This window comes from Bos indicus x Bos taurus, chromosome 1 (assembly GCF_003369695.1).
Source record: "Bos indicus x Bos taurus breed Angus x Brahman F1 hybrid chromosome 1, Bos_hybrid_MaternalHap_v2.0, whole genome shotgun sequence".
Classification (NCBI taxonomy): domain Eukaryota; kingdom Metazoa; phylum Chordata; class Mammalia; order Artiodactyla; family Bovidae; genus Bos; species Bos indicus x Bos taurus.
The window spans coordinates 70,897,133-70,924,949 of record NC_040076.1 but is presented as its reverse complement, the minus strand read 5'-3'; the positions used below and the strand labels follow the sequence as shown (position 1 = coordinate 70,924,949).

The following is a 27,817-nucleotide window of genomic DNA, read 5'->3' as shown; positions in this document are numbered from 1 at the left end:
TGTAGCATCCCCTGTTCCTGCCCATTTTAAAGTCTGTTCTTCAGCCTTCCCAGAGTCTAGAGCTTCCCAGGATCCTTTTACTAAATCTTCCTGCGGCTTAAATCACACAGAGCCATCCTTAGCTGCAGGAAGCTAAGAACACTGGCTGACACGAGGGGTGACACAGTAACTCAAGAGAATCCTTATAGGTACCAGCCACAGATAGATTCGTGTGTGGCTAATTGCCACCTTGGGAAACAGCAGGATGGCAGGAAAGAGTTTTTATTGGTGGGAGAAAAGAGTCTGGTCTTAGGGGCATCAGCTGATGGGTCTTGCCTAGAAGAACACTGGGCAGACACTTCAAGGCAAACTGAGGGACAGCTATCCATGGGGCTAGGCTAGAGCAGTGCAGGATGGAGAGAGGTACGATGACAGGAAGGATGAAGGCACAATGAGGGCAAGAGCTAACACAGGCTGACATGAGTGCTACCGAGTGTGAAGCTTGCTGAAATGGCCTTGTTTATACTTGTAGAGCATCCAAGGGAAGTTTCAGCTTTGTCAAAGTAAGACCACTGTTTTTTTTCACTTTGATTTGCCTAAACATTTCTGCTGACATTTAGCCTTCATGGTAATAGTAATCAACTTGTGGGATTTCTATCCTCTCCCCACCTTCACATCCCCACTGCCGTTTATTTAATGAGCAGGGATAACAAGGCAAAGACAGCTCGCTCTCTCTCTCAACTACTGAAAGAGCCATGTCTTTACGAACTTTTCCCCAGAGAGGAGCAGAGAAACTGTTCACCGTGGGGAGGAAGGGGGAAAGGAAACTAGGAATGTGGTGAATCCAGATACCGAACATCTGCTAAGAAGTTTTCGTGGGTTTTGTGGAGAGTAGGAGTGTTCACAAGCTGAGAGAATTCCCTCCTTTCTGCATTCCTGTCTACTTGCCCTCAGAACAAGGACTGTGCCAGGTATTCAGTCACTACCTGAAGAAACCCAGGGCCCCCCAGTTACCGTTCTCTTAACTTTTCCATGGAACGGTCATGTTTGCCTGCTGGAGACTCTGGGCATGAACCCAGGGCACCCAGAGAGGACCCTGTTGCAGGCCCACTCTGGCTGCAGTGGCAACACAAACGAAGACAGGAGGTGAGAGGTCCTGTCTCAGAGTCCCCAGCTTGGCTCTGAAAGACTCATCCCTGAGGAACCCTCAGCACACTGACTCTCTCCATCCACAGGACGAGATTTGAGCTCTTGGAGGTGTTTTTGCTGCAGGGAAGCACGGAATCCCTTCCCTTTCTCACCAGCTCCAGGGATGTCACCAAAGGAAGGGCACAGACATAACCTGTGTGAAACTACCAAAAAAAAAAAAATTTAGGAAAAAAAAAACACAAGGTGAATTTGATTTTAAAAATATTTATAAGACACATTTTTTTTATTTTCACAGAATATCACTTAATAAATATTTTACCAAGATGGTTGAGGATATACCACAGTGAAGGAGGAAGAACCTGGGACAACTAAGGGATGGAAACATTTTAAACTTTAATTTAAACCTCAGTTCATCAGATTTGTCTTCTGCATCAGATCTTGAAACTCAGCAGAGAAGGTGTCCTTACATGCACAGACCAAAGTTCTAATGTGGGCACGTTAGAACATAGTCGGGGTCAGTATATGGAGGACCAGTGGCAGCGGCTCTTGATGACCTGCAGCAGAGGCTTCCTGAACGTGAGGAAGGTGATGGTGCAGGCCACCAGCAGGGTGAGGCAGCTGGGAAGGATAAGCACGAGGTACAGCAGGCCCATGTCCACCCGCTCCCACTTACAAACCTGAGGAACGCCTGCGGGCAGCTCCGTCAGGCGAATGACCTTGGAGGAGAGGTTGCAAGTGACCATGGCCAAGTCGGCAACAATGTGCAGGCGCTGCAGGGCCCCCCAGTCCTCCACCCCACAGCAGTCATATGGATTCTGACTGAGGTAGATGGTCCGCAGGCTTCCTGCGAGCTGCTCAGACACCGCCCTCTGAGGAAGGGCCGTGAGCAAGTTTCTGCGGAGATCCAGGGTCTGCAGGGCCAGGCTGCCCCCGAACCTTGGGAAACTGGTCAAGGCATTTCCTGACAGGTCCAAGCTCCTCAGATTCTCAAACGCAGAGAAGTCCAACTCTGTGAAGCTGGAAGTGAGGCCCACGTTCCTGAGAGACAGGACCTGTAATGTGGGGGCAACATCCCAGAGAGGGGCAATGCTTCCATTCAGAACCCCCCAGTTTCCAGACAGGTCTAAGTGGGTGAGAGCGGTGCCCTGAAACGAGCAGTCTTGTAGTGCCTCCAGCCCACAGTCCTCCAGGGACAGGCTCTGCAAAGATGCCACATTTCTGAAATCCACACAGCCAGGGGTGCCCCCGGGGTCCAAGCTTGCAGGCAGGGGACAAAGTGAGATCTGATTATGGCTCATGTCAACTGTAGCGAGGTTCCTGGCATTGGCAAAAAGGCCAGCGGGGACACCCAGGAGCTGGTTGGAGCTCAGGTTGAAGGACTGGAGGCTCCTCAGGCAGCCAGGGAGCCCGGGAGCCAAGTGCAGCTCTGACAGCTGGTTCTGACTCAGGTCCAACTCCACAAGCGCCCCTGGCGGTTCATGCTCCCGGATGTGGAGCGTCACCAGGCAGTTCTGCTTGAGGTTCAAGTGGGAAAGGGAAGGCATTTTTTTAAGGAAGCCATCTGGCAGGTACTGGAACTGGTTCTGGCTCATATCCAGGAAGCGGAGACTGGAGAGGTCGCTGGACGCGAACTCCTCCCAGAGGTTGACGGTGGTGATGTTGGTCACGTTGCCATCCACCAGGAGGAACTGGGCCACCATCTCCTGTGGTGAGGAGGTGTTGTACAGGTCCCTGTAGAAGCCCATGTTGTTGTCCCGCAGCAGCAGCGTGTGCAGCTTGCTGCACTGGGGCAGGAGGGGGAAGAACAGCAGCTGATTGTGAGAGAGGTCCAGGGTCTCCAGTTCAAAGGCGGCCTCTCCCCCAGACGCTAGGAACCACTCCAGGACGTTGTAGCTGACATTGAGGGACCGCAGCTGGGTGAGGCTGAAATCCACAAGGCATGGGAGGTTGTTATAGGCCAGGTTGAGGTGTCTCAGTTGTGTCAGGCCATCAAACGCACCACCCTCAATCTCAAAGATGTAGTTTCTCTGCAAGTCCAGCTCCCTGAGGTGGCCCAGGCCCTCAAAGACGGACTCATCGAGCCTCATGATGATGTTCCTCGCCAGGGACACGGACTCCAGTGAAGACAGGTTCTGGAGCATGAGAGCCGCCATGTCTTCCGTCAGGGAGTTCCCTGACAAGTCCAGCATGCGCAGACCGCGCAGGCCGTGGAGGGCGGCTGCAGTCTCCTTGTAGCTCTCGGAGAGGGCGTTGTCAGGCAGCGCCAGGCTGCGCAGGCGGGCCTGCTCCTGAAAGGCGACGTGGCCGATGCGCTCCAGGTAGCAGTCGTGCAGACTGAGGCTCTCCAGGAAAGGGTAACGCTGCAGCGAGTTGTTCCCCAGGGTCCTGAGAGGGTTGGCATCCAGGAGGAGCGTCCGGGAGGAGGGCGGGAGATCGCTGGGCACTGAAGCTAGGTTCCGCCCTCGACAGTCAGCCACTCCATCCAGCTAGGTCCAGAAACACACTGGTCAGCGGGGCAGGGGGCCTCTGAGGTCGGGGCGTACGTACAGAAATAGAGTTCACTCATCTGACTGCTTACTTAATGCTCCAGGTCTCACTCAGAACACACAGTGTTTAGGAAGATTGGAGCTCCTGTCCTCAAGTGCGGAGTGCTGACATTTGCTCTTACAGTTTGGTTTTAACTGCAGAAAGGGACCAAGGATCAGGTCTCTACCTGAGTTTGAATCCCTCCTCTGCCCTTTGTTCCCTATGTGACCTTGAGCAAGTAATTTAGCCTAAATCTGGTATGTCTTTGGGAAAATGGAGATAAAGTTATTTAGCTCTGTTGGTAAAGAATCTAACTGCAATGCAGGAGACCAGGGTTTGATCCCTGGGTCGGGAAGATTCCCTGGAGATGGAGATGGCAACCCACTCCAGTATTCTTGTCTGGAAAATCCCATGGACAGTGGAGCCTGGTGGGCTACAGTCCATGGGGTCGCAAGAATAGGACATGACTTAGTGACTAAACCACAGTACCTACTTCAGAGGACTGTAGTGAGATTGGGCAAGAGGTTACACAGTGCCTGGCACTCAGTGGAGCTATTAATGCAGTGTCTATTGCATTGTTAATGCTATGATCTTAAGATCTGTGTGTTTAACAGGGACGCTGCTCAAGAACTAGCAGTGCTGTGGCACCCTGATTTCACCCAAAGAAATTTTGCCCAGGAGGCTCCTCTACACTCCTAGCTGATAAATATTACAGCTCAGGAGGACTTGAGAGCTCATCACCCTGAATCCCCTGAAGTAAAGGGGGTTCTGGAGAGGACAAGTGAAGAGCCAACGGCAGTGCTGATACTGGAGCCCAGTGCTCTCACTGCCAGATTCAGTGCTTTTCCTGAGCGCAGTGGCATTCCTTTCCATAGACTGGTCAGTAGGACAAGGTTTGTGATTGTCTACAATTGTGGACCCAATCCCAGGGGAGAAGAATCTGAGAGAGAGGAAAAAGCAGCACTTTGAAGAGATGACAGACTGAAGTCTGAATCTTGGCTGTGCTACTTACTAGCTTTGGACTCTGGGCAAGGAATTAACCTCTTGGAGCCCCAAGTTCTTTATCTGATTATCAAAATAAACCTTCTCATAATTAAAAATGGATACACTATATAAATGTACAAAATTATTCAGTAACCTCAGTCTCTCCTTCAAAGAAATGCCGTTATCCTTCTGTTACATCTCCTCTGAACTCCTTCCAAAGATATTATCTAACTTAAAAAAACCATTTTTTTTTTTGCAACATGGATGGACCTAGATATTATTATACTAAGTGAAGTAAGTCAGAAAGAGAAAGACAAATATCACATGATATTGCTTATATGTGGAATCTTTAAAAAAGAAAAGGATACAAATGAACTTATATACAAAATAGAAATAGACCCACAGACATAGAAAACAAACTTACGGTTATCAAGGAAAGGTGTAGGGACAGATAAATTAAAAGTTTTGGATTAACATAAACACACTGCTGTATGCAAAATAAGCAACAAGGACTTACTGTACTCAATATTTTGTAATAACCTACAAGAGAAAAGAATCTGAAAAAGAATATATATATATATATATATCTGAATCATTTTGCTATACACCTAAAACTAATACAACATTGTAAATCAGCTATACTTCAATTTAAAAAATAAATTTAAAAATAAATTAAAAAAATTTTAATGAGACTGCATTCTAAAAACTATTCAGTAATTAACTTCCCCTGCCCCCATTAATAAAATGTGATAGACATATTGCCTTGGCAATAAAAATAAATTTGATCACATTCTTTTTGGCAACTGTATGTTACTTCATTGCATGAAGAGCACAGAAGTTGAGAGCCAGATCTCTAGGATCAGCCCACTGATTCTGCTTTTTATCAAACATGTGACCTTAGGCTGGTACCTAACCAGTTAAGACCTTCATTACATCACCTGTAAAACGGAAATTATACTTGTAATTTTCTCATAGGTTTGTTTTGAGGATTCAGTGTGATTGTCAATGTAAAGCACTTAACACAGAACCTGCCATATAAATGCTTAATAAATGTTAGCTAGACCGATTATTCAGTTCAGTCGTTCAGTCGTGTCCAACTCTTTGCGACCCCATGATTCGCAGCACTTAGCACGCTCTAATTAATTAACCTCCGGTTGTTGAGCATTTATTTGTAATTTCCAAATGAACATTAGGATGAATTTGTCTAGTTCCTTCTATATCTCACAGCCCAAAAAGTTTCCGGAGTTTTGATTGGGACTGCATTATAATTACAGAGTAATCTGGGAGGAAACGGACATCTTTGCAAAATTGAATCTCCCCATGCAAAATCAAGATGTATTTCTTTATTTGAGTAAGTGTTGGTTTTTCCCCCTGTGGGGACTAAAGAATACAGTGATTAGGGGCTTTCCTCAAGCTCTGAGACCCTGTTTCACCAGAGTTGCTACAGTTGTGGGGGACCCGTCTCTGCAATTCCTGCAGCCCCACTGACGTGTTGCAAAAAGACCACATGGCCATCAGAGCCCAAGAAAGCTTTCTAGGTCAACTTCGCGATAATGTCACATAGCTATTGCAAAGAGGGGCTTTGGAGGGTGCCTGCACTTTCAAACCCTCAACCTTCAATTCAAAAGAGCATAGGAAATCCACTCTTTGATCTCACTGGTAACTGAGTCCCTACCAGGCTGCAGGGGGTCAGGGAGGGAGTCTCCTGCTTTATTCCCTCCTTCTATGCCTGGTAACTCCTGAATTTGCTATTGTGATGTTGACCTTTCATTGCCTCTGTAAGAGAATAAAGAAAGTCTGTATAGCAGAGACTAACAACAACAACAGCAGATAAAACACATAGCACTTAGCACATACGAGGCACAGTTCTGAGTGCTTTACATACACTAACTCATTTAGTCATCACTGAAGTCCAGTGTTATGGTATTACTGGTTGGTACTATTATTACCTACATGTCTTACAGATGAGGAAACTGAAGCACAGATTGGCTCAATGTCACCAGCTAGTAAGTGGTAGGGCTGGGGTTTAAACCTGTTCTGACTCATAACCCCTACCTTCTGCGTGCATGCGTGCCAAGTCGCTTCAGTCGTGTCTGACTCTTTGCAACCCTATGGACTATAGCCTGCCAGGTTTCTGTGTCTATGGGCTTCTCCAGGCAAGAATACTGGAGTGGGTTGCCATGTCCTCCTCCAGGCGATCTTCCAGACTCGGGGATCGAACCCACGTCTCTTACATCTCCTGCATTGGCAGGCAAGTTCTTTTAGCGCGAGAGCCACCTGGGAAGCCCAGGTTTAAACCTGGTCTGGCTCATAACCCCTACCCTCTACTGAAGTCTCTTTCAGCGTAGTGGTTAGAGGTTACTAAAAGTGGTTAAGAATCATGACCAGCTGGGTTTTTAAGATTCATCAGCTTGAAGAACACATTTTTGAATGTATTAACCCTGATGACTTCCCAGGTGGCGCTAGCGGTAAAAGAACTTGCCTGCTAATGCAGGAAACATAAGAGATGCAGGTTCCATCCCTGGGTTGGGAAGATTCCCTGGAGGAGGACATGACAACCCACTCCAGTATTCTAGCCTAGAGAATCCTACGGACAGAGGAGCCTGGAGAACCACGGTCCATAGTGTTGCAAAGAGTTGGACACAACTAAAGCAATTTAGCATGCAGGCACACATTAATCCTGGAATCCAATTTATCTTCCCAGTGCCTAGTACATAACGTGTGTGTGTGTGTGTGTGTGTTAGTTGCATAGTCGTGTCCGACTCTTTGCAACCCCATAGACCGCAGCCCACCAGGCCCCTGGCTCAAGGAATATTCATTAACTGTATGTTTCTCAAGCAGACTTTTGACACCACTGAGTTATAGGCAAAGGAGAAACTTTCTAAAGTGTGCTCAGTTGTTAGGATTCAAGTCTGCTTCCATATATAGGCTGAAAGCCCAGGAAAGGGTGAACCACAGAAGCTCAGGTATCTCTTGCCGGACTGTCTTAAGCCTGAGCGTGGTGGGGATGTTGCTGTGCAGGGCAGCGTGGGCAGCACGCTCTTCAGTACAGCTGGTTAAGAATTCGCTACTGGCTCACACACAGGCTCTGAGGTAGGGCTTCTCCAAATTTAATATGCCCCACCCAGAGACTCTGATACCATTAGTGAAGCTCCATCATCCAGATTCCTAACAAGGTGTTTTTAAAGTTTCAGGTGGCTGCCCTTGGTGTGCCTCTGAGATCACCTGTCCTCAGTAGGTATGAGAAAGGTGGGGCAGGGCCTTTCCCAGGCATCATATTTACCTTTTATTAAAGAAAAACTTGCACATGGCATCGTGGTAAGAAGGTACAGAGTGATTCAGACTCATTCATCCCGTCCCCTCCTTGATTGACAATCCATCAGCTTTCGGACTGGACCCAACCTTGTCAGGACAGGAGCAACAGACAACTTGGAGTACCCAGGAAAACTCACCAACTCACAGCCCCCTTGCGAAGCTGCTGTGACCATTCCACTTCGGTGCCTCCATTCCACTGTCAGAAAGTGAAAACCCAGGCAGAGCCAGAGGGGCAGTAGCTCCATCTCAAGTGCAGCACTGTGGACAGAGGGCAAGGAAGGAGCTGGTAAGAGAAGGACATCCCAGAGGGCTGCTGTGCCCTCCTTGTAGAAGAAGCCAGTTCCCACTGTGTCCGCTCTCGGAGGCCCACAGCTATGGGGAGGTGGAAACCCACAGATTATTCAAATACCTCAAGTTAGCCAGCACATTTAACCTTTCACTGCAACTCTCAACAAGAACTCATTTTCATTTTGCCTCTACCATTTGGTGGGCAGGTGGCTGAACCTGAAACTCTCAAGAGTCCAGAAACAGAAGAGAGAAGCAAATGTTTTGAGGAACCAGGTCTCAGGTCACCTAGAGTTTGCCATGTCTTGTAGTTCTGTTGAAATGTTCCTCTCAAAGCTCAGATCTGCCTGATGCATCGCCTGAACTCAATAAATACTTGCTGAATAAATGAATGAAAGAATAGTGAACTGGGATTGAAATATTAACTGTATCCTGTGGTCTCATAGAGTTACTAATTGTTGTGTTGACATGAGGCTTTTAGAAAGAGTAGATCTCATTGATTAACTCATTTGAATACAGACCTTTGAAAACAGGATTTTGGTATTTTGCCTCCATAAGGGAAACGCCTGAGGGAAAAATGAAAAAAAGCAATCTTCAAATATAACAAGGACTATGATAAAGTGTGGTTACTGGCTCTCTTACCCAGCCAGTGAGCACACAAGAGAAGTCATGAGGAGGCATAAAATTATACATATACCAATAGAATTTAGATATGCAGATGACACCACCCTTATGGCAGAAAGTGAAGAACTAAAGAGCCTCTTGATGAAAGTGAAAGAGGAGAGTGAAAAAGTTGGCTTAAAGCTCAACATTCAGAAAACTAAGATCATGGCATCCGGTCCCATCACTTCATGGCAAATAGATGGGGAAACAGTGGAAACATGGCTGATTTTATTTTGGGGGGCTCCAAAAATCACTGCAGATGGTGATTGCAGCCATGAAATTAAAAGACGCTTACTCTTGGAAGGAAAGTTATGACCAACCTAGACAGCATATTAAAAAGCAAAGACATTACTTTGTCAACAAAGGTCAGTCTAGCCAAGGCTATGGTTTTTCCAGTGGTCAGGTATGGATGTGAGAGTTGGACTATAAAGAAAGCTGAGCGCAGAAGAATTGATGCTTTTGAACTGTGGTGTTGGACAAGACTCTTGAGAGTTCCTTGGACTGCAAGGAGATCCAAGCAGTCCATCCTAAAGGAAATCAGTCCTGGGTGTTCATTGGAAGGACTGATGTTGAAGCTGAAACTCCAATATTTTGGCCACCTGACGTGAAGAGTTGACTCATTTGAAAAGACCCTGACGTTAGGAAAGATTGAAGGTAGGAGGAGAAGGGAATGACAGAGGATGAGATGGTTGGATGGCATCACTGACTCAATGGGCATGAGTTTGGGTAAACTCTGGGAGTTGGTGATGGACAGGGAGGCCTGGCATGCTTCGGTTCATGGGGTCACAAAGAGTCGGACACGACTGAGCGACTGAAATGAACTGAACTGAACTGAATAGAATTTAGAAACAAAGAGAAACTTTAATGGAAATGTAATGTACCCTCCACCATTGCATTTTTACAGGGCCAAAGATGAAAAGGCCAAAGACAGTAATAGGTTATTCAAGATCAACTTAGTTGCCAGGCTGGAAGTAGCCTGCAGACTCCCCTCCCTGAGTTCCAGGTAATTTCTTACCCAGGAGGTGCTGTTGAGTTGACTGTCCTCTTGTTGGGAGAGTTTACAGCCGGGTGGCATCCCCTCCCAGCTCTGCATTCCTCAGAATCAGAGGTAATTCCCTGGCCCCCAGCATTTCACCTGCCCCATCCTTTCCTTGACATCTACCCAGGAAGGCCCACAGGATCTGTTCTTGAGTCTCCTGGACCAGCAGTTCCAGTGCTACCATGAATCTCCTCCCCTATTCCATGGGACCCACAGACCTTTCTGCCTGACACATCTAGCCATCTCGGGCCCCTTCCTCTTTCCCTTTCTTCGAATAAGTTTATACATCTCTACAGCTAATTTTAACATTCTGGTCAGATTTGAATACTCACCAGTGAAAACAGACGGACAGAAAAGCTAAGTGAAACCAGGTAAGTCAGCTTTAACCTTCGCTTCAGGTCGGGCCAGCTCCCCTTACCACAGAGGGAACCTCCAATTCAGAATTTATCCGTATTTGCCAGACACTGGGAATCCCCTTCCCAGGCTCACCTTCCGCTTCTGCACTTGTGCAGGAATTATTACCTTATGGCATATGCAGGGCACAGATGGCAAAAACAGAGCCATATGGGCTGCTCTCCTCAGTAAACTTCCAATCCTCACACACACAGGCACACAAGGTGGGATCACTGCCTACCTTGAGAGAAGGTTGCCAAACTTAGCAAATTACAAGATGCCATTTGAATATCAGACACACAACAAAAAACTGTTTTAAAAATTTGCCAGCTTTAATGTTTCTTTTCTTTCGTTTTTTTTTTTTTGGCTGTGCTGCATGGCTTGTGGGATCTTAGTTCCTTGACCCAGGGATCGAACCTAGGCCTTGACAGTGAAAAGTGCTAAATCCTAACCACTGGGCTGCCAGGGAATTCCCCAAACAACTTTATAGCGTAAATATGTCCCGTGCAATATTTGGGACACACTTATACTAAAAAAAAAAAAAAAAAAATCACTGACACTCAAATTTCACTGTATCCTCTATTTTATTGAGGAGAGGGAGGTGGGAACCATGGACTTCCTTCCTTCATCCCTCACCCTCTCTGTCAGGCTTGGGATGGTACATGCTGCTGTGACCTTCTAGAACTGTCAACCCTGTATACTGATATCAAGTTCAGATGTATTCAGGGCAAGAGTACAGGAGTGTAACTCTGCAGACTGGAATGCCAAATAGGCCTGATGTCAGTTATGCCCAGACTGTAACTTTAATTTCTGGATCAACAAGAAAACCTTTGCAAATTTAAAGCATATTTTCTCCTAAACTCAGCCAACCAGCCCAGAAAGCCTCTTGCTGTACCCTCTGGGCACTCTATCTTTCATGAGGCAGCACAGGAAGATTACAGGATTTGGAACCAGACAGATCAGGGTTTGAATTCTGGTTCCAGTATTTGTTATTCGTCCCTGAGCCATTCATATGAAGTCTCCGAAACTCAGCTGATCCTTCTATAACACAGAGATAATAATAACTACTCAGAATTTTTATGAGAATCAAATAGTATATATGAAAGTACTTCAACTATGAAGGTACTTAATAACATAATTATTATTTTTGAGTTCTTAACACCTATGGGCTGGTTGAGTAGCTATAACTCCTATGTGTAATCTCCAAGGTAATTTAATAGCTACAGAAAAAGGGGAAAGAATGAATAATTTGGTTGGAAGAATGAATAAATCATTATATCAACTAAAATTGTAAAAGTTATGTGAGAAGGTTGGATTACAAATTCTGCATTAATAAATTCCAGAACAAATGTATTTGAACAGAAACAAAAAAGGCTAATCCTAGTAACAGATGAGAGCTATTTGTCCTTGAAGCCATGGTTTACCCTCCCCAACTCAGCTCTGGTTCGCTGGGGGCTGACTTCTGAGGGCTCTGGATGTCAGCTGGTCTCCAGCTGGCCTGGTTACTGGGAGGTTAGTTAGAAGGTAGAAGGAAAAGAAAATCCATGGTATTTCTCTCCCGCCCTCTCTGCCTGGGACTAAGAAGTTCTTAAGCTTTTTCTGGTGACTTCCAGGCTCTGGTAACTTCCTTCCTCTATCCTCCCCCTACCTAGGAAGGTGGCAGCTTCCTGAGGTTGCTAATCTCTGGACTAACTGTCTGTTCTCTAGTTGGTGTCTCAGCCTCTTCCATCATGTGTACCCAATTTCCTGCATTAAATTTCCTCTGTTTTTAAATAATCTGTGTGTTTCTGTTTTCTGGTTGGAGCCTGGCTAATACAGTGATGTAAGTGAGCATGAGCTTGGAACAATACTAAACAAAAAGGTATGCAATGACTCTGAAAAGCAATAAAAGGCTTTCAAAATAATAATCATTTATTGAGGAGAGGGAGGTGAAAAACACTCTTCCTGGAGCATGTAGCTGCAGAAGCCTTCCTTAGAGCCATGGCACAGTGAATTGTGTGTACTCAATTGTGTCCGACTCCTTGCGACCCCATGAGCTACAGTCAGACTCCTCTGTCTATGAGATTTCCCAGGCAAGAATACTGGAGCAGTTGCCATTTCCTACTGTTGGGGATTGTCCCTACTCAGGGATCAAAATTGCATTCCGGATTCTTTACCACTGAGCTACCTGGAAAGCCCAAGGCACAGTGAAGGATACAAGATTAACAATTGGAATGCCAAATCTTCATGGGAAATCCCATGAACCTTCTTCTGTGTGCACAGGACTGCCTCCCTCCTCCCACACTTAAGTGAGGACCGCTTAACAGCATCTCCAAATGGATGAGAGTGTCTATGTGTAAGCATGCTTTTAAAAAAAATAACCCTCCCACTTTATTCCTATCTGTCTGATAACTTCTGAAAAATACATCCATTTTTAAATCAAATGTTACTCATCTTAGATACATTTTTGGTGGAGAAAAAAGAAGTGAACGAAGAACAATTATGATGGAGAGTACACATGACATATGATGTTAATAATTTAAATGAAGTAACCTGGAACCTCCCTTCATTATATTAAAGGGGCTTGGATCAAGGGTGCCTATTTCATGGGCTTGAACCACAGTGGGAGCCATAGAGTAATACAAAAGAACTGCAAATCAACCCATGTTCCAAGTAGAGCCTGATAAGTACCGTGTTTCCTCCTGGTCTGGGTGACCACTGGGCAAGTATACAATATAAGACCTGAGATCCTGACATGAGAAGCAGATGGCATTAACAGAATCTACTTGCACCTCTTTTTGTTAAACCAGATAATGAAGTTGAAGAGTTTTTTCCAAGTGTGGAAGCAGAAAATGCTAAATCCATTTTTTTTTTAATATAGTAGTGGCTCAGTCAGTAAAGAATCTGCCTGCAGGGTGGGTTCAATCCCTGGGTTGGGAATACCCCCTGGAGGAGGGCATGGCAACCCATTCCAGTATTCTTGCCTGGAGAATCCCTATGGACAGAGGAGCCTGGTGGGCTGCAGTCCATGGGGTCACAGAGTTGGACATGACTGAGCAACTAAACACACATGAAGATTGCCAGGAGAAATAACAATAACCTCAGATATGCAGATGACACCACCTTTATGGCAGAAAGTGAAGAGGAACTAAAGAGCCACTTGATGAAGGTGAAAGAGAGTGAAAAAGCTGGCTTAAACTCAACATTCAAAAAACAAAGATCATGGCATCCAGTTCCATCACTTCACGGCAAATAGATGGCAAAACAATGGAAACGGTGACAGACTTTATTTTCTTGGGCTCCAAAATCACTGTAGACAGTGACTGTAGCCATGAAATTAAAAGACGCTTGCTCCTTGGAAGAAAAGCTATGACCAACCTAGGCAGCATATTAAAAAGCAGAGACATTACTTTGTCAACAAAGCTCTGTCTAGACAAAGCTATGGTTTTTCCAGTAGTCATGTATGGATGTGAGAGTTGGACCATAAAGAAAGCTGAGTGCCGAAGAATTGATGCTTTTGAACTGTGGTGTTGGAGAAGACTCTTGAGAGCCCCTTGGACTGCAAGGAGATTAAACCAGTCAATCCTAAAAGAAATCAACCCTGAATAGTCATTAGAAGGACTGATGCTGAAGCTCCAATACTTTGGCCACCTGATACATTGGAAACATCTGATTCATTGGCAACGACTCTGATGCTGGGAAAGATTGAAGGCAGGAGAAGGGGATGACAGAGGATGAGATGGTTAGATGGCATGACTGACTCAATGGACATGAGTTTGACCAAGCTCCGGGAGATGGTGAAGGACAGGGAAGCCCGGTGTGCTGCAGTCCATGGGGTCACAAAGAGTCAGACATGACTGAGTGACTGAACAACAACAAATAAGTCCTATATTCATTTATTCAGCTAATGATTTCTATAATCTCTCTATTATCTTTTATCTTGTCATAGTTATCATGGATATTACTAAAGTCAGAGACTGTGAATTTCTTATTAGTGGAAAGTTTTGAAGGAACAAGATGCCATTGACCTAGATGTGGGCAGGAGACAAGATTCTATACTGTCTGTAACACGTCTGACTTGGAAATATTAAGATTATAAATCCCATGTCGTGTGTGAGGCCCTCTTAGTGTTGTATTTACATTTTTTCTCTATCTTCTATCTACTCTGTTTGTGTCCTCACAAAATGTCCTTCCTGGTTCCTCTTTAAGAAGTCCTTGAAATATCAGGACCTCAAATGCTTAGTGGCATCCCTTATATAACCATTCATCTTGATACTATGTTTTCTAATCAGATATCAAAAAAACCTGTGATTCAATCCCACATTCATCCCTTGTCTATAAAGAATATTCCTTTTTTTAGACAGAAAGCCAATTGGCTTTCTGTCTGGTTTTTCTCTTTCCAGATCTGGTCATCATAAATAAGTGGTGAAAATAAATTTATTTCATAAAACAACATGCACCAAGACTATATTCTGAAACAGGAGGACACTAACAGTGAGGAGGAAGAATGTGTATCGGCTGCAAAAACTCCTGTTTTAGAAATTATGCTTGTTTGTTTTTTCTGTTTCTACAAAACAATAGGGAGAAGCTTCTGCTTCATTGAGCCAAGTGAGGTGAAAGGAGACTGACTGGATGGCCCCGCGGGTTGGGTGGAACGAGGGGAAGGGATGGGAACATTTACTCCTTTTGGAAGGAGCATCCTGATCCTGCCAGGAGTGGCTGTGCAGTGCTTCCTTATCCATCGTCATGACTACATCAGTACTGGGTTCAGGATTGCTTGGATGGAAGAAGACTGTCACATACAGGCCAAGGAGTGGCTCCTGTCCAGGAGACCTGGGTAACACTTTCTTTTGTAAAGGACAGGGAAGAAATGATAAGTGAAGCCTTTTGATTGGTCTCTGCTTCTTGAAGTCCTGAAATTTCCATCTCTATCATCAAAAGAAGCAAAATACAGGATGGCAGCAGTGTCCCTGTTTTTGTCAGGTCCTCTGACAAACACTGGAGAAGGAAATGGCAACCCACTCCAGTATTCATGCTGGAAATCCCATGGACAAAGGAACCTGGTGGGCTATAGCCCATAGGGTTGCAAAGAGTCAGACATAACTTAGCGACTAAACAGCTGACAAACACAAATGTACACTATTTTTTTCTTCAAACGGACGTAGGTTTTCCTGTATTAATAAAATACAAGGTCTTTTAAGGGTTATTGATTCCAACTAGCTTTCTGTTGCTATGTAATGTCTTAATCAGCAGATAGTAAAACACAGCCATCAGGTAAGGGCTGATCTATAGGTATTTTTGTGCATACAAAGGGCTCCTCATACTCAAAGTTTGGGAATACTGAGGAATAACTCTGGGCTTCCCTGGTGGCTCAAACAGCAAAGAATCCGCCTGCCAATGCAGAAGACACAGGTTCAGTCCCTGGGCTGGAAAGATCCCCTGGAGAAGGGAATGGCTACCCACTCCAATATTCTCGCCTGGAGAATCCCATGGACAGAGGACCCTGGTGGGCTACAGTCCATGGGGTCACAAAGAATCAGACAGGACTGAGCAACTAACACACACACACACATAGGGAGTAATTCTGACCCGAGCTTTGGGTTTGCTTTGTTGGTGTTTTCTGCTTCATTTTCACAAAGGATGCTGGATTTCTAGTATTCAGAGGCACCCTGAACATCACCTCCTCACTCCCTCACCTTCCCACCCTCTCCAGCTGCTGCTACTACTATTAGCAGCTGCCACCAGAGCTGGGACTGCAACCTCTTTGCTAAGGGCACTATTAGCAAGTGCTAAGAGTGTTATCAATACATTAGCACGTAATTGAGAATTTTCTCTGCAAAATAATCAGATAAGCTAAAAAAGGCTTTAAAGAAAGAGGCTTGTAGGTGAAAGTGGAGAACTCTCAGAGGTACTTGGTGTTAGAAGCAAGTATTTATAGACTGGTTGGGGGTGGGGGATGAGGAGCAGAATCTCTAGAAGCAGAGTTGGCACAAGTGTGGGGTGTAAACGTATGACAGTGACATCCCAGAACACAAAAGTCACAGGCACTAGGGAGAGGACTCCATAGGAAGGGAGTTCGCCTTTGTTTAAAAATAAAAGAGCAAATCCCACTTGGGATCCTGGGAGAAAGGGAAGGCAGCTGGTCACAGACCACAGAGAATAGATAATGAAGAACAGAAACCCCAGTCTGTGACCACTTCAAATAATTCCTACTACCAAAAAGTATTTGAATGCCTCAGGCAAGCAGCTCTAGTCTCTGAGTTTCAGCAAAAAAAAAAACAAAAAAACTCAACTGTCTCCACATGGTCATATTTAGCATCTCGCCTATGAGACCACCTGCATCCTGAGTCTCCAGGTGTCCTGCCTTCGGAAACAAAGTCCCACCTCAGTAGTACCCTTGCCAAAAATTGTTTGCCCTGAGCCCAGTCAAAATGAAAGTTAGAAAGATACAGACTGTAAGATGTCTCACAAGACAACTGGCTTCGACTCTTTAAAAAAAGTCAGTTTTAAAAAACAAAGAAAGACAGGGGAGGGAAGAAGTCTGATTACAAGTGACTAAGAAACATAATACAGTCAAATCTAATGCATGTAACTTGAGTGGATTTCGGATTTTAAAAAAATCTCTAAAAGAACATTTTGAGACAATTGGGGAAATTTACATGTGTACTAAATGATGTCTTTTTAGATAGTATTATGTACAGATGATATTACCAGACTGTTGCTATCTTTCTTAGGTACGATAAGGATCCTGTGGTTATGTACAAAAATGTCTTATTCTTAGGAAATGCGTGCTGTAATATTTGGGGGTGAAATTTCACAATTTCTACAATTTATATAACCTTCCTTCAAACGGCTCAACAGAGAGAATTAAAGCAAATTACTACCAACTAGCAAATTTAGCATTATACTTTCAACTTTCCTGTAAATTTCATATGTTTCAAACTTTTTTTTTTTTTAAGAGGAAAATGAAATAAAGGTGGGAGTTCCTAAAGGGAGTGTGATAACGGTAATCTTTTGTCCCCAAATTTCCAGGAATGTACCTTTTTTCAAAAGTTCTTCTCAGAAAGGTACTCAGGAAACATTTAAGCTTAAAATGCATTACACATAAACCTTTAAAATATCCTGAAAATTCTAACACTTTGACATTTGAATCAGAGCTTCCAGACAGCACCTCTCTCTCATACCTGAAAGGGGTAGAGGTTTTAGATCACGTGGTCTGACTGTGGTTCAAGAGACGTGATTGATGTACTACTGTAACTTCCACTGTCCAGGTACATAGCTCTGTCCACCACAACCACAGTCCCTCTGGAGGGGCAGTCCTCAGAAGAAGCTTGTGAGCTCATCACTATCTGTACCTCCACCAAGCTGACAGGAAGTACCTGACCCACGGAGGTCAATCCTTACATGCGGCCGGCACCCATGAGTGATCTCAGTGCAGAGACAAGGGAGAGAATTAGGTAATTGGCAGTGAAATTGGAGCCAAGAGGCACAGAGAGAGAAGGTGGAATTGAATCTTGAGGGATTTGCCATGAGGAAGCAGTTAGAAGCTAGATGACAAGGCACAGAAAAAACAGAACAGGACAGAACAGAATGAGACAGTCAATGGGGAGCAGAGAGCAGAGAAGACGCTGGGAAGAATGGCAAGAGGATGAACTGCACAGGCTGGGAGAGAGGGTGGCGAGAAGGGCTCAAGGCTGCCTCTCTGGTTCCTGGTGTTTCTTGGAAACTGCTGGGTTCATTTCTGAGCTCCATGGTGTTCCATGGTAGTACTTCACCACCATCACCACCTGCATAGGCTGGCCCACATATTGCATCATGGCAATGAAAAGAACCTAAATAAAACAGGACTTGTGCTCTTTGGTAAGCTTAAACAAAACAATGTAATATTTCAAAAAAGCACAGTCAAGTGACTGAAATCTGAATGCAGGAATGTATTTTTCAAAGTGCATCCTACAGGCAAGAATCACAAGGGATGGTAAAACTAAACGTGAAACTTTGCTGGGAAACAAGATATTAATATAGTCTTAAAGTATCTTCTTATTTCATTACTTGTTAATGCAAAAGTAACAGCTTTATAGTGGAAAACTGGCAAATGCCTCCTTAACCAAATGATCGAAATACTTTAAAGGCTTTACTGGGGTACTTGGTAAAATTTGAATACAGACAACATTTGAAATATAGAATTATATCAATGTTAATTTACTGGGCTTCCCCTGTGGCTCAGCAGTAAAGAATCCACCCGCCAATGCAGGAGACGTGGGTTCAATCTCTGGGTCAGGAAGATCCCCTGGAGAAAGAAAATGGCAACCCACAGTACTTTTGCCTAGGAAATCCCATGGACAGAGGACTCTGGCAGTGCACCTGGGGTTGCACAAGAGTTGGACGCAACTAAGCGACTACACAACAATGTCAACTGACCAAATTTTGATCATTGTCCTCTGGTTGTGTAAGTCTATCCTTGTTCTTAGAAAATATATAACGAATTATTTAGAAGTAAAGAGCATGATGTCTGCAACATTACTAATGTTCCAATTTCTCCTCATTCTCACCAACACTGGTCATTTTCTGTCATTTTTATTATAGACATCCTAGCATGTGAAGTGTATCACTTTGTTGCCTTGATTTGCATTTCCCTGATGACGAATAATGTTGAGCATTTGTCATGTGTTTACTGACCATTTCTGTCTTCTTTGGAGAAATATCCAAAATGTGGACCTTTACATCCAAAGATTTTTAAATTTCGATGTTGGAATTACATGTAAAAGAAAATGCAGAATAGTTATAAAAGTAAAGGCCCAGTTGTATCTTTGATCAAATTAATTCATTCCCATATTTTGCAAAGAATATTGACTTGTTAAAAAAGAACATGCAAATTGAGGATTGGAGCAAAAGAGCCTTTAGAATTGAGATGTGTTATTCAGACCTCATGATTTGTTTCTCTGGCTTCCTCTCTTAATAATGAATTTGTTAACAGAAAATAAACTTACGGTTAACATTAGGGGACAGATGGAACAGGTTCAAAGCCTGGCTCTCATCTTGGGTACATCACTCAATTTCTTGGCCTCAATATTCTTCCAGTAAAATGGGAATGGCTGTGCTGCAAGGCTATTACTGTATTAAGACAACTTTTATAAAAAGTTAAAAAAATACTTTTTGTCATCCTTAAGTATCCTCATTCCCAGGAAGCTGTCCACCTGCCTAGGCTTAAACACAATGAGGGGCAGCTCCCTGTTTTGTGAGCAGCTGGTTGTACTACTGGAGCCCCTTTGCACTTGCTTCTGGGACCTGGATCCCACTCTGAGCCTGGACAAATAAGTGAGGAGTTGCATCATTTGAATTTAGTCACTGACCACACTTTTGAGGAGAACTGTAGCTTTCTGAAGGGACTACCCACCAGTGTGCAGGAGGTGAGAACACTCAGACCAGAAAGATGAAATGATATGGACAAGGTGCCACAGGGAACACACAGCAGTAGCTTCCAAGCGCTGGTTTAAAATTCAGATCTCTTTCTCCTACTCGGAGCCTAGCACATCTGGTCAGCCAGCCTCCACAGAGGATCCTGTGAGAAGAATCTTCATCTGGGAAGGGCTCCCTCCACCTGGAGGGAGCCTGGAGGCCACAGAGGCTCTTCTTCCTTTGGGCTCTTCCTATGGCAATTCCAGGCAGCCAGGGTGTGGAGAGTGCTACTCTGTGGACTTCCATCTCCTCGGGGCTACAAATGAGTCAACCAGCTTCCCCGTGTGGTCAGGGTCAGCCTTTGGAACCAAGAGAAGTCAGTGTGCTCCATCCCGTCCCATAGCCACAGGCTGCATCTGGCCACAGGCTTAAAAATTGCAAATCTGCTCCTATTGGGGTGGTAGTACCTTGCTGTCACACGGCTGGTGGTATCACCTTTGTGCAGAGAGACCCACACTCTCTCTCTGATAGGCATCTAACCAATAATGTATTTGTTTCAAACTTGTCACTTCCGTTCAGTATCACAGGTTTGTTCTCTCTGATCACCTCACTCTTGTGGTGGCTCTGGTTGACAATAATAGCTGCCTTGCTGACCTCACAGGGTTTTGTCAAGACTGAATGAGAGAATGTGTATGTGTGACAAGGCTTTGTCAATAAGGAAATGTTGTGGACTTCACTAACAAGATAGTGTCAGGTTAAAGGGAAGGCAGAGTTCCTCTACAAACAGGGAGCTGGTGTTAAATAACACAGAGGGGCTGCAACACCGTCTCCCTTCTCTGTGAGCTGCAGGGTATGGGCCTTGGGACATTCAGGGGAGACATTACCCAGAGTCTGTGAGAGATTATGCACGGAAGGGGTTACAGGTGATAACTGAGGCTTACTGCTCAGAGTGGAAATATATCACTCCCACTCAACCACTGACCTTAGTTCCCTTGAGAAAGAGCACACCTCAGGAATGAAATGATATGGATTCCTGATAACTGACCAGCTCAGAGGGATAGTATTCAAGCTCCCAGAGCGCCTTCCAGGCTATTAGCTGTAATAACTAATGCTTATGGAGTGCTCACCTTAGAATAAGTGCTCTACATAAAATAATCTTCAGAAAATCCTAGCAAGTAAATGTTCTCTTCCTCACTTTAGACTTGGTAAATTGAGGCTCTCTTGGGTTTGGGACAGCTACAGAATGTCAGAGCTGCAATTCAAATTTAGTCTGTGAGTCCAGCAAAACTCAGTGTCAATCCCAAAAGCCCCAGCCACCTTGGAATATCCTTGACTAACTTACACACTGTTTCTCTGTGGGAAAGGCCCTTTTTCAGGCCTTCTCCAACTGCTGAACTCCTATTCATTCTTCAGGGACCGACATAGGTGTCACCTCCTCATTATATCCTAACAGTTCAGATGCATAATGATCCGATAATTCAAATAATATGATATTATATTATAGATAGTTATAACTCCTATGGAAGTTTTAAATTACTTGGTTTTTCTATTTATGAAAAAGAATGTGGGTAGTTATTAAATATTAATAGTAATTTCTCCAAATTTTTATTATGAAAAATTTTAACATAGGGCAAAGTTGAAAAAACTTTAACAGGGATCACTGGTATACCCACCACCTATATTCTAATACTAACATTTTATTATACTTGCTTTTCCCCTGGAGGAGGAAATGACAACCCACTCCAGTATTTCTGCCTGGAAAATCCCATGGACAGAGGAGCCTGACAGAGTCAGACACAACTGAGCAGCTGAGCACACATGCTTGTTTTTAATTATACATCCATCCATCTACCCATCCTTCTATCCATCCTGCAAGCCATCTTGTTTTTTGATTCATTTCAAAATAGATTGCAGTCATCAGCACACCTCCCCCTAAATACTTCAGAATGCAAAACAAGTGATTTAACCTTTAAAAAACGTTCCTACTTTTTCAATCTTCTGGGTCAATTTAATTACTTTAATCTCAATTTAATTGAGATTGCAAAGTCAGCTGTTTTATTTGGAAAAAAAGTTTCTGTCTTGTAAGAGAAAAAAAAGATTTGATAATCACAGCCTCAGTGTTCTCAGCCAGAATTAGGAGGAAAGCAGCTCATCCTAAACAGTGAATGACTGATATCCTCTTTAATGCACTGCTGTTTAATAGATATTCATATAAGTTTTCATTATATTATATAATGAAATGTTCATGGTATAGTTTCAGGACAGTATGGGAGATAGTTTTACCCTTTTCAAAATCCCCCAAATTATACTAGCAAGGTGGGCCTCCTGCTCTAAGGCTATTTCTTTTTCTCTCTTAACACTTATTTGAATTCCCAGAGGAATGAAAGTAATGTGATTTTTTTAACCCTTTCATCAAAAAAATAATGATTTTAGGGAATTTTTGGATAAAGCAAAACAATTGGATTATGACTTGTTGCATGTGTACGTGCTCAATCATGTACAACTCTTTGTGACCCATAGACTGCAGCCTGCCAGGCTCCTTTGTCCATGGAATTTTCCAGGCAAGAGTACTGGAGTGGGTAGTCATTTCCTACTCCAGGATAACTTAATGTTACTCGTTAATAATAATAGCACTTGAGGTTGCAAAGGCTTCTTATAGATATTTGATCTCATTTAATACTTGAAACAGGGGACGACAGAGGATGAGATGGCTGGATGGCATCACTGACTCGATGGAAGTGAGTTTGAGTGAACTCCGGGAGTTGGTGATGGACAGGGAGGCCTGGCGTGCTGCAGTCCATGGGGTTACAAAGAGTCAGACACAACTGAGCTACTGAACTGAACTGAACTGAATACTTGAAACAGTTCTACACGGTAGGAATTATCATCTCCATTTTTATTGTGGTAAAATATACACACAATTCACCATTTTAACCTTTTTGAGTGTACATTCAGTAGAATTAAATGCATTTACACTGCTGTGCAATCTCACCATTATCCCTCTCCAGAGGTTTTTTATTATCCCAAAGCAAAATTCTGTCCCATCAAACAATAGCTCCCCCTTCTTCCCTCTCCCCAGCCCATAATTACCACTAATCTTTCTCTATACATTTGCCTATTCCAGGTACCTTATATAAGTGGAATCATATATTATTAATGTTTGTCCTTTTCTGCCTGAATTATTTCATTTAGGATAATAGTTTCAAGGTCCCTTCATGTTATAGCCTGCATCAGAAAGTCATTCCTTTTTGTGACTGAATAATACACAGATCGCATTTTGTTCCCACCATTAATCCATCAGTGGACATTTGGGTTGTTTCTACCTTTTGGCAATTGTGAATAATGCTGCTGTGAACATTAGTGCACAAGTATCTATAGTACAGTCATTGTTTATTATTCCCATTTTACAAACAATACATCTAAGGTTCAAAAGGGCTTCCCTGGTGGCTCAGCTGGTGAAGAATCCGCCTGCAATGCAGGAGACCTGGGTTTGATCCCTGGGTTGGGAAGATCCTCTGGAGAAGGGAACAGCTACCCAGTCCAGTATTCTGGCCTGGAGAATTCCATAGACTGTATAGTCCATGGGGGTCGCAAAGAATCAGACACAACTGAGTGACTTTCACTCTCAAGATTCAAAAAGGCCAAAGTGAATTGCTTAAGTCTCATAGCTTGTAGACAGTGAAGCCAAAACTAGAGGTGAGTACTTCCCTAGCAGCCCAGTGGTTAAGACTCTGAGCTCCCAATGTAGGGGACACAGGTTCCATCCCTGGTAGGGCAACTGAGATCCCACAAGCTGCTCGGCACAGCCAAAAAACAAAACCAAATCAGAGCTGAGTTCCGGCCCAGATAGGAGGTGCTGGATGTGCACCTGTTTGGGAAGAATATATATTGGGGGAACGTTCAGCTGGGTTGTACAGGTAAGTATTTATTGGTAAACAGATATCCCATGAGCCCCCACCCCAGATTCCTGGCTGCCCTCTTGGAACTCCTAGCCCCCTTTCCCCCATTATCCAGCAACAAAGGAGGTAACATCTGACCTGGGGTTGGGGAAATCCCAGGATCCTGCCTCTAAGGACAATGTCCATTCCAATTGGTTAGTGCCTATACCTATGGTGTTTGATATTCTGAATAGTACTCTTGAGTGTTCACGTAGTCAAGGTCTTCTCTGTGGATGAGGTACCTTGTCAATGCCATGGTGTGTACCTATGACAAAGATGAGAGCCTCTGGAAGTTCTGCAAAAAGAGCTATAGAAAACCTAGAAAAAACTGAGGATTTAGAAGGAAATAAGAAGACACTAATATTAGCAAAAGTTTGATCAGTTTAGGGACCCAAGGATGGAGAAGGAAATGGCAACCCATTCCAGTATTCTTGTCCCAGGGACAGAGGAGCTTGGTGGGCTGCCGTGTATGGGATCACACAGAGTTGAACACAACTGAAGCGACTTAGCAACAGCAGCAGGGACCCAAGGAAGGGCACAAGAACCTAGAAAAAGAGAAAGGTCATAGAGAGAGCCCTATGAGGAAGACTCAGGGTGTCAGGCTGAGCAGTGATGGGGAGACCATCAACATCTCAGAAGGTGAAGGAGGTGGCCCGGGGCCAGGAATGCAAAGACTCACTTTCCCTGACCCTGCAGGCTGAGTGAGGGAGCTCAGCCTTGGCATTTGGTGGGACCACTGAGGGGAGACACTGGAAAGGCAGAAGAGACCTGAGGGATCGTGGCCGGGCCAAACAAAGAGTGAAACAGGGACAACCAAGAGCAGCCAGTGTCCAGCCTGGCTAAAAGAGAACAACATGAGGTTGTGGGAGAGTGTAATGTGCACCCAAGGTGATCCCCTGCAGGGCACTGTGGGTGCTGGGCTGCCTCAGACACTTAAGTGCTGCTTGAGAGAGCCAGGGTGGAAAAACAGAGCCCCAAGGGTTACCTTGTGAAGAAAAATCCCCTCCCTATTCTTTTCTTTCTTGGAAGGGACAACAGAAAGTTCTGGGGTATAGAGCACAGCATCTGACCACAGTGACCTTGTGGGTTAAGGCGGGAGGTGGGGAGTCCCTGGGTCTTCAGAGGGCTTTGTGGCCATGTTTAGCCATCACTGGTACCAATCCTGGTCTTCATGCCCACCTTGCTGGTGAGATGCACTCTAAGGTTCCACTTCCTCCTTTACGCCCTTTGCTCAGTCTAAAATCACTCACACATTAAAATGAGAAGACATGTGTGGTTTGGTCTCAGCTCCTGACTCCATTCACTCTGGAAACCAGTTGGTTTTGTCTACCCACATTCATTTCTCGTTCTGGTAACGGCTCCTCAATTCCCCTTTGAGGAAATCACCTCTTGTTTTCTTTCTTGCTTTTATTTTTAAAAATGTTTTATTTGTGGTAAAATACACTAACATAAAATTTACCACCTGAGCCATTTTTAAGTGCATAAATTTTTAGTGTTAAATACATTTACATTGTTGTGCAACCAACCCCCTTCCTTTCTTAAAAATCTGTGTTCTTTTGGGTCTGGCCTCAACTCAAGGCTCCAAAGTGAGGACTATGAACAAAGCTGGGCCCATCAGAGCTGCCTAATTCCTTGACCACAGTGATTGGTTTATAAAAGGTACAACACAGATGCCAACCCCAAGAGAATCAATCCAAAGATTTCTGCTAGTACTACTAGAAAAGAGGTGTTCTCTTCCTACTTCAGATGCCAAACTGATAGGAATTAAGCTTAAAGCTTCAGGCAGCCATCTTTGCCAACAACTTTAGGATCTGCCTAATAATGAAGCCTACACAGAGGAAAGCAAAGCTGAGGAATGAAGATAGATGGATTCCTGGCAATGTTTGAGCACCCAGATCCAGCCATGCCTGAAGCTATTCCCCATAGACTTTTTTTCATCATTGGAAACAATAAATCCTCTCTCTCTCTCTTTTTTTTTTTTTTTGCTGAAACCAAGCTCAGTTGGATTTTTGTCAATTGCAACTAAACAACCCCTAAACTCAAGCTGACATTTGCTCATGAGGCTTGATAAAATCATGTCCTTTTCCCCTCTTCTCACCTCTCTGAGCTTTCCGAGATCATCACCTAACCTAGCCTAGAATCTCCCACATAGTAAACATATGACATTTATTATATTTATTTGATGACGAGGTTGAGGAGAAGAAGAATGCGGGAGGGCGAATGAGTGTAACAAGGAAAAATATTTGTCACTAATGTGCAGATCCATCAGTGAGCATCCCTGAGCATATAAGCCTCTTCCAAGAAAGATAATGTTTTTTAACCTTGGGTGCAAGCCCACCCTGCCCTAATGTATGTGGTTACAGTGTGGATCTGAGCACGATGTGAGGTACGCCTAGTGTTCCATCCAAGAGTCTAGCTCACACTTGGTGATGTGGATGCACATTACAGCCAGAACACAGATTACAATCAGTACTGGCATCACTTTTTTGAAAGAATCACAAAGACTAGAGACAGACAGGTCAACATATTCCTAACACAGGCCCAAAGACAATTACCAGGAGCCTTCTGCTTTTGGATGATGGGTTTAAGGACTCTATGGGATCAGGTTCACATGGGTTTTCATGAAGTTCCCATGAGGGCACCCGTTAGATAAAATCACCTTCTTTGTGAAAGAGGTCTTGGGTTTTGTTGAATCTAAACACAAGAGTTGAGGTCCCCCACCCCATGATTCTATAATCCCCTCTAGGAACTCTCAGACATACATGTACAAACCTACGTGGTATGTGAGGAAAATAAATAAGCCTCAGGGCTATATAACCCAGTAAACCATCAACAACCACAGAAAGAGTCGGTACAGCCAGTAGGTGAAGGGGGCACAGGAGGCCCCAGTTCAAGGCCAACTCTATGAACTGGATGATTCTCCCATCCAGATTGCTAATAGGTTGTACCCATCATGGAAGAAACCTCCACTGGAGTCCCTTTACCCCCAACAACCCCCTTGGGAATTGCACCACTCTATGGGCTCGTACAGAGTCGGACATGACTGAAGTGATGCAGCAGCAGCAAACCAGCCCTATCCAGGGGTTCCCTCCCTGGGACCCTGCCTCAGCCTTCTGCAATCCCAGCCACCCTTGGTCACGTGGTCACCTCCCCTCAGGGGTGCAGCGAACTGGCAGCTGATTCTCAGGGCAGCCTGCAGCCCACTTGGTGGCTCCGAACTTCTGTCAGTTCCTAAGGGCTGGGGGATATATGCTGACCCTATCAGAATCCAGGCCACCTGGAGATGGCCTGAGGGCTACAAAAGAGCACTGGACACCAGGGTCAGAGAGGCCTGGAGTCAAGTCTCTGGGCTGTGGGAATCTCCCATGGACACACACTCTCGGTGGGGAAAGGGTTTTGCCTGTCTTCACAGCTCTATCCCCACCCAACACCTTGAACTCGAACTGGGTGGCACGTGGAAGATATCCTTAAGTATGTCGTTATTCATCAGTCTCCCGGTCTTCATCTATGAAATCGTGGTTCTCAGTCCACAATGTGGGGCAGGAAAGGCAGGCTCAGTGTTCACAGCCGAGGCTCATTACATCCAGTCACCCAGCCCCAGGAGGGAGCATTATTGTTCCCATTTAGCAGATGAAGACACTGAGGCTCAGGAATTCTCCCCATAGAGCCAGGAATCAAACCCGGGTCTGACTCCGAAGCCCTCGCTGTTTCCACTACACCATGCCACCCCTAAGTCTCCCAGAGAAGGTATTTCCACCTCCACCCAGAGCCGCAGCACCCAAACAGAACTGGTGGAGCTTGGATGCAGCAAGCCACAACTTCCCTGTCAGCCCCCCACTGCGGGCCACGGACGCTTGACCTCCTACTTTCCAACCTGGTCCGAGCCTCCCGCCTCCGGAGGGGCCGCGGCCGCCCTCCCGGTGGGGAGCCCTCCCGGTGGGGAGCCCGCCCCGCAGGAAATACTCACGGCTCCCGCAGGCCCAGGCGGCTCCGCGGGGCGCATCCTCTCCCGGGACTCCGGCCTCCTCCTCGACAGCAGCCGAACGCGGGGCTGAGCTGCCTCCTCTCTCTGGGGCATCAGATTATTTTAGCACTTGCGGAAGGAACTGACGGAAACTGAAGTCACATGGAGAACAAGCCGCTCAGCAACTCAGCACTCGCAGAGAGCAGG

The 27,817-nt window shown here is 44.8% G+C and overlaps 1 protein-coding gene across 1 annotated transcript; it reads right to left on the bottom strand.

The window, feature by feature from the left end:
- Window positions 1–1,376: 1,376 nt before the first annotated feature.
- NRROS (negative regulator of reactive oxygen species) lies at window positions 1,377–27,817 on the bottom strand. Its single transcript, XM_027537343.1, has 3 exons — window positions 27,614–27,817; window positions 8,091–8,211; window positions 1,377–3,614 (listed from the first exon to the last, which is right to left on the bottom strand). Exons 2-3 carry the CDS (start codon window positions 8,196–8,198, stop codon window positions 1,644–1,646), a joined length of 2,079 nt encoding a protein of 692 aa, XP_027393144.1. The 5' UTR covers window positions 8,199–8,211; window positions 27,614–27,817; the 3' UTR covers window positions 1,377–1,643.

Bases quoted from the DNA above. Each gene is read 5' to 3' on its own strand.
- NRROS (XM_027537343.1), bottom strand. From the start codon at position 8,198: ATGGAGCTACTGCCCCTCTGGCTCTGCCTGGGTTTTCACTTTCTGACA. The intron at 3,615-8,090 runs GTGAGTTTTCCT...TTCTGGACCTAG, and splicing joins CGCAAGGGGGCTGTGAGTTG to CTGGATGGAGTGGCTGACTG.